Source organism: Triticum dicoccoides, chromosome 4B (assembly GCF_002162155.2).
Source record: "Triticum dicoccoides isolate Atlit2015 ecotype Zavitan chromosome 4B, WEW_v2.0, whole genome shotgun sequence".
Taxonomy (NCBI): Eukaryota; Viridiplantae; Streptophyta; class Magnoliopsida; order Poales; family Poaceae; genus Triticum; species Triticum dicoccoides.
The window spans coordinates 664,927,117-664,934,044 of record NC_041387.1 but is presented as its reverse complement, the minus strand read 5'-3'; the positions used below and the strand labels follow the sequence as shown (position 1 = coordinate 664,934,044).

Sequence of the window (6,928 nt, the reverse complement as noted above, 5' to 3'; positions counted from 1 at the left end):
TTGCTTCTTTGGTCAGGGAGGAGCCGGCCTCCTCTGCAAGCATCCGTTTTGATCTGCAGGCAGCACGTTGAGCAGTTTAGGACCACCCGAGCCTATGTGGATAGCTGGGGCAGCTGTCCACGGTGGCGCGTTGGCCTTGCCCTAAGTCTCTCCGCGTGTTGGTGGGACCCGGCTGCGTGAGGGGGTCTCGAGGCTTCCATCCCAATCCCATGCCGTTCTCCAATACCCGACCTCATTGGTCAAAAAAAAGTAATGTACCCCCTTCCCCACACACGAGGCCTACCGTGGCCCACCGGCCGCAGGCGCCATCCTTGCCTCTTCCCGGCTCCGCGACTGCTACCGCCGGGCCGCCGAGTCTGCCGCGTGGAGCTGCCAACGCAGGGAGCTATGGCCGCCGCATCTCGCGTCCCCGTTGCCCGTCCTCCAGTGAAGCAAGGCGCATCTCCTATCCCCGCGCCCTTCATCGTCCCCGCGCCACCCGCCCTGCCTCTGGCTTACTCTCCCTTGCCTCCGGCGGGACTGCGGACATAGGGGAGGGGCACCCCGGCGGATCCAGTCAGGGTGGGCCAAGGACGACGCTTTTCCCCATCCATGCCGCCATGGATGGAAGCCCCACCGCCGAGCTCTTCACGGTGGCCGGCTGCTCCTCGGCGTCATTGTCGTCGAGGCCTCCTCCTCTTCTTCCTCCGCTCCGTTAGGCTGCCGACGTCGCCACTTCTGGCCGCCGTGGCATGCCTCCCCGAAACGCGGCCACTGCGCCCCGCCTTCCGTTGCGCCGCTCGCGCGGCCTGCCGTGCCTCCGCCGCCGGCGCCGCGCCAGCGGGTCTTTCCCGGTCGGGGCGACGCTCTCCGCTGCGCCGCTCGAGCGCCTCCGTCGCCCCCGCTACTTCCGAGCGTGCGTTTGTCTTGCTGCGCCTCCCCCAGCGCCCACACCTCGCCACCATGTTCTCCGGCTTCTCGGTAGGGGATTCCTCATCTTGCCTGCTCCAGCTACCTAGTGTCCTATTCGCCGCCTTCCTTAGCTTCTAGCGTGTGCCGCCTTCCCCAGGTGTGTTTATGCTGCTACCCTTCTGCCTGCATCTGTGATTCCAATGATACTATGATAGCCCAATTCCGATTCTGCAGTTTATTGTTCTCCATCAGATTTATGTTCCCTGTGCTGTGCCTGTGATGTCATAGTAGTTGGTGGCTTCCTGTTGTAGTGCCTCTTCCTCAACTGTCATTGTGTGTAAGCTGTTAGATTTAATCTTGGTCGTATATTTTGCTTACCAATTGGCATGGGAATGAATATACACAGATTTATTTCACATATATTCCTACGAATAACACTGGGTTTAGCTTACTGCTGAATTTACTTCCTAATTACAATGGTTCTACCAACAACATATGAGACTGAGATTGTTCATAAAAACTTGCTATTTCTTAGGTTCAATCTGCAAGTATTAGCACGTGTGTTTGTTTATAATCGAGGAATTAATCAATTCTGCCTCCACACACGGCAAACACACCATTGATTGACAACTAACATTGTCTCTGGCCTACCACCAGCGGTGGCAGCAATGCAACTCCATGTCCTACTCTAATTTCGTTGTCTTACGTACCAGTGGGTTTCAGAACAGCCAGTATATCATGTCACGTAAAAAATAACAGATTACTTTGGCACTTTAACATAGAGGTTGTGTAGACTTCTTCTCTCTGGCCCAGCTCTGCTTTTGTTCAAACCAGCTCTGTTTGCTGCAGACCAATTTTCATAAATCACACATACAAATGAGTTTAGAGCATATTCTTTTTTATTTTCTTGAAATTCAAATGTGACTGGCTAAATTCAGTACAACGGTGTTTACTTAGACTGGAAAAAGAAGGTATAGTGCATAATCTAGATCCAGTAAAAAAGATAGCCACCTGTCACCTGAAATGGAAGCAGTGACATGGAGATGCTCATTCCATTTCTTAAGGCTGCATCTCACTAACGCTGCTGTTGGGCCTCATTTTGATATTGCAACCTCTCACCAGTCATCCATATACGCATCAAGGCAACCGATTTTGATTTTGTTGGCCATGTTGTTTCTGCAAATAACTTTACAGATTCATCTTGTGACTTGATCTGTCCTCTAGCTGTAGGCTTGATTTGGTTATTTCAAAATTCCTATGGAGATTTACTTTGACATGGGTTATTGTTTCTTTAAATTTATACAGTCATGCATTTGCTCTCTAATTGACACCAAATTTTATCTTCAGGATGAAATTCCATAGTCTGAATATGTTTGTCCCAAACTCTTAACTCTGAACATGTTGTCTCAGGCAAAACCAAAATCGGTTGCCTTGCCTACGAAGGTGTCTGAACATGGCAGGTCAACACTCTCAGTCAGTTGCAACTGTTGGTATGGATTGATGATTTCTTACGTAAAGAAATCTTGGATCTCTTCTTTATGAAAAAATTCAAATTAATACAACTTTTCTCGACAATGTCTTAACAGAAGTTACTCAACCATGTTAATCTTTGCTGCATTACATCTTTTAGTAATTATCTTACTTGATCCCTTCTTCGTGTACAAATGGGCAACCTAGAAGGTAAAATGTGTAACAAAATGTAGCTCAACAGAAATATTAGTTGACATTGCAATATGTCAAGTTCCAGTAAGACACATTTATGTGGTATTTAAAGTTGTGTCTTCCTCTTTTCCAGTAAATAGCCTTAAATACAGTATTGTATTTTATAGAATCTATCTCTCTGACTATATATTGCATAATTAGTATACAATTTCTAGAGATGAAAAATATTTGATCTATTTCAATTAACTGCTTGGTTTGTTACATGATTTGGTAGGATATTTGAAGACATGACCCTGCTATAATAATCTTCCAACCATAGTTTCGCAATCAGCTCAAGAACTCTACCATCAAATTGATACATGGTTTGGCAAATAACCAAGGACTCTACCATTAGGTTGATATGTATGTTCTTCTCTCTTTGTATTCTGAGCTCTTTTACGCTACAAGTTAATCCAGGCTTTTATTACCTGATTACTGTTATCAGGGATGGGAAGAAGAATTATTAACAACTAAAAAACGAGAGAAACGAGTCCCCGAAGAAAGTGGCCAAATGCTACTATTATCTGTGCCTATGTTTTCAAGGCGTCCGCTTTGTGCTGTTGAGGCGTCCAGGGTGTCGCCTAGGCGGAGAAGGAGGCGCTTCGATCGATTCTGGACGCCCTGGTCCCGTGCGGGCAGGTCGGGCGGGAAACAGGTGCTGGCGCGCGCGGGAACCAGAGTTGGCGGGAGGGAAATGAATTGGGCAGGAGAGAGAGATTAAGCAGAGGCAGGAGAGAGAGGGGAACACACCTACAGCTCCAGATCGAGGGGAAAAGAGAGAGGAGCTCTCTCCTCTCGCGCCGCCGGCCCAGATCCGCTCCTCCTCCGCCGGCCTTCCCCTCTCCGGCCAAGCTCCTCCTCCGCAGGCCCTTCCCCTCTCCGGCCAAGATCCTCCTCCGCCAGCCCTCCCCCTCTCCGGCCAAGCTCCTCCTCCCCCGGCAGCCCTCTCCCAAGGTACGGCTCCTCTCTGCCTCTCCTTTCCCCTCACCTGCTCATGTTTTCTGATGGTGCTGCTGCTTATGCCTCACTGCCTTGCCTCCTATATAGATAGCTTGCCTCTGTTTAGTATATGCATGTGCAGATGTGCTACTAGAATAGTAGCTGATTGTCCTCTGCCGTCTATTATATTGTTAATTGTTTGCACTTTGCACTTTGCAGTCCCACAATGGCAGATGCAGGAGCTGATGGGAATGGTGATGCTTATGATCCAATGAAAGATCCAGAACGCAGGCCGAAGAGGTCAACTGATCCGGGCTGGAATTATGGGTATTGGTTGAAAGTTGGCAACATCAATAATGTTGTATGCAATCTTTGTGGCAAGATAACTTCTGGAGGGATCAAGAGACACAAAGAGCATCTTGCTGGCACAGGTGGGGATGCAACAGGTTGTCCAAAGGCTACCACACAACTTAGGAGGGAGATGTTAGAATATTTGGAAAAGAACAGGAGAAACATAGGACAGCCAGATGATGATGATGATGTAGTGGAGGTAGATGCAGCAGGGACAGTTCAAGGCTCCACTAATGCAGCAGCAGTTGAAGGCTCCGCTACAAGACCAAGTTCAGGGACAGCAGCCAAGAAGAACAAGAAAGCCTTTATGGTAAAAATCTCAGGCAAAAAGTGTCAATCTGTTGCAGCCAAGTCAATTGTTTCCATGCTTAGGAAAAAACCCGAGGATGTTGTCGATGAAAGACGCTCTGGTTGCTCTCAAAGCACCATGGAGTCCAGCACAAAAACACCGGAAGAGAGGCACTATGTGAGTATGCAGTGGGCATTGTTTTTCTATGAGTGTGGCATACCTTTCAATGTTGCAAGCTCTAGGCAATTCCAGATTGCAATAGAAGCCTCCTATCAATATGGCTCGGGTTACAAGCCTCCTTCTCCTCATGAGCTGCGGGTGCCATTGCTTAGGGATTGTGTCAAGGAAACAAAACAGTTGAGGGTGAAGCACGAGTTAGCATGGAAGCAATATGGCTGCACACTAATGTCAGATGGCTGGTCCGATAAAAGGGGACGCCACTTGATCAACTTCCTTGTAAACAGCCCGGCGGGCACTTACTTCTTGGAGTCGGTTGATGCATCAAGTGAATGTCAAGATGCTCGTATGATAGCAGATTTGCTAGAGAAGAGAATTGAGGATGTCGGTAGAGAGAATGTTGTCCAAGTTGTCACTGACAATGGTGCTAACTACAAGGCAGCGGGCAAGATTCTAATGCAAAGGATTCCTACACTATATTGGAGTCCATGTGCATGCCATTGCTTGGACCTAATGTTGGAAGATATAGGGAAGCTAAAGGCATTTCAGAAGCCTATTGCACGGGGTAGACGAGTCACCAATTTCATCTATAGGCATGGCAGAATTCTTAGTCTAATGAGGAAGGCAACGGGTGGGCAGGATCTTGTGAGACCCGCAGCCACTCGTTTTGCCACATTCATTCTTGCTCTTAAGAGTTTGGTCAAGCACAAGCAAGCATTGAGGAGTCTATTTACATGTCAAGCATGGGTTGGAAACAAATTGGCCAAAACTGCAGCCGGTTTGAATGTGCAAGACATTGTGCTTTCAGCGGATTGGTGGCATGCAATTGAGGCCTGCCTTAGAGCTTCAGGTCCACTACTTCGAGTGCTTAGGGTAGAGGATGGTGATGAGATTCCTGCCATGCCAGAAATGACAGCACTAATGAGGTTTGCAAAGGAGAGGATCAATCAAGGTTTTCCCCACCAAAACAAGCAAGCTTTGCTCAAGAAGATCATGGACATTGTTGACAAAACGTTGGGTGAATCAAATGGATCATCCATTGTATGGGGCTGCTTTGTTTTTGAACCCTGGAAAGTTCTTCTCTATTGTCAAGAGTGGTGATGATGCCCTAGTTGGGGAGCTAAGAAGTTGCTTTAATGATGTCCTTGCAAAAATGGTACTTGATGTCCAAACTCGCAAGAAGATTGATACACAATCTGTTCTCTATGAGGACCAGCGAGATACCTTTGCTAATTTGATGGCAATCCAAAACATTTCAGAAAAAAAAACTCGTAAGTCAACTCAAGTTAATTTCAGCAGGAAAAGCTATTTAATTTCAGCAAGTTATTTTCTATGCAAACTCCTAATGCATTTGGGTTTTTACCATTTAAGTTGATTGGTGGCGTTCATATGGTGGTCGAGCAATTGAGCTACAAAGGTTTGCAAAGCGTATTGTTAGTCTTTGTGCTTCATCATCCGGTTGTGAGAGGGATTGGAGCACATTTGAATTTGTGAGTAACTTCTTTGTCTTTATTTCAGCAAGAGCAAGTTAGTTTCATCAAGTAATCTCAGCAAGTTATTTATTCACTCTATTTGCTATTTGTAGATCCATACCAAGAAAAGGAACCGGTTACAACACCGAATCTTGAATGACAATGTCTTTGTTTCATACAACCGGAAGAACTTGGATAGGTTTCAAAAGAGGCGTGAGAAGATGGGTGGCACAAGCTATGACCCTCTAGTCATTGAGGATTTTGATTGGGGCAATGAGTGGGTTGACCCAACAATACCTCCACCCCAAGGTGCTCGAGGGTGTCCCGATGACATTTCATGGGAGCTTGTTGATGAGGCTGTTGGTGCAAGTTCGTCGCTGCAAGGTCGCAACTTTCCTAGAGCTAGCACCATGGCAAGGGGGGGCTCAAATGTTAATGTCCACTACCAAAGGCAGCGCAAAAGGGCTGCTCCGTCATCAACATTTGTTCATGAAGATGACGAAGAGGATGACCAAGAACAACAATCAAGTATCCCCAATGGAGAGGATGATGATTCAGACTTTCTTCAAGATGATGTTGATATGACCGATGATGATGAAGATCCAACTAGTGCTGACCAAGATGGCGAAGACAACACAAATGCTACCATGAATGAGTTCGATGATGACTATTGAGAATTGAGTATGGCCAGCCTTGCTTATGATCATGTGTTTGGAACCTAATTTATGTTGTATTGTTGTGAACCTAATTTATTTTGTGGTGTGGACCTTATTTATGTAATATGTAATGCACTCATGTTTGTCGTCTTGTTTTGCACTTGTTCTGTCATTTACTCTCTGTTTTTTTTACCAATGGTGGTCTATTAATTAAGTCTAGTTTTAACCATATATGAACTATTGAACTTATGATATATGTTCATCTTTATGCAGATTTCTATTGTGGAAGGAAGAAATGGGAAACAAGATGGGAGGAACGGATGCTATGTGGGCTCAACAACCAGGAAATTCAAGGTATGAATAAGTTATATGTCTACTCATGGCTGCCATATTAGTCCCCCTAGCGCCTCATAAAAATTGACTAAGGCGTCCCCTCGCCTCGCGCTTTGAGC

At 46.4% G+C, this 6,928-nt stretch overlaps 1 protein-coding gene and 1 long non-coding RNA gene across 2 annotated transcripts; both read left to right on the top strand.

The window, feature by feature from the left end:
- The first annotated feature begins 846 nt into the window (after positions 1–846).
- LOC119292187 lies at positions 847–3,475 on the top strand. Its single transcript, XR_005142918.1, has 3 exons — positions 847–2,381; positions 2,828–2,955; positions 3,038–3,475. It is a non-coding gene; the product is annotated as an uncharacterized LOC119292187 (long non-coding RNA).
- A 9-nt stretch (positions 3,476–3,484) lies between these two features.
- LOC119292186 lies at positions 3,485–6,632 on the top strand. The gene is made up of 4 exons (XM_037571020.1): positions 3,485–3,546; positions 3,751–5,619; positions 5,720–5,838; positions 5,934–6,632. Exons 2-4 carry the CDS (start codon positions 5,376–5,378, stop codon positions 6,492–6,494), a joined length of 924 nt encoding a protein of 307 aa, XP_037426917.1. The 5' UTR covers positions 3,485–3,546; positions 3,751–5,375; the 3' UTR covers positions 6,495–6,632.
- The last annotated feature ends 296 nt before the right edge of the window (positions 6,633–6,928 follow it).

Bases quoted from the DNA above. Each gene is read 5' to 3' on its own strand.
- LOC119292186 (XM_037571020.1), top strand. From the start codon at position 5,376: ATGGATCATCCATTGTATGGGGCTGCTTTGTTTTTGAACCCTGGAAAG. The intron at 5,620-5,719 runs GTAAGTCAACTC...TTACCATTTAAG, and splicing joins CATTTCAGAAAAAAAAACTC to TTGATTGGTGGCGTTCATAT. The intron at 5,839-5,933 runs GTGAGTAACTTC...TGCTATTTGTAG, and splicing joins ATTGGAGCACATTTGAATTT to ATCCATACCAAGAAAAGGAA.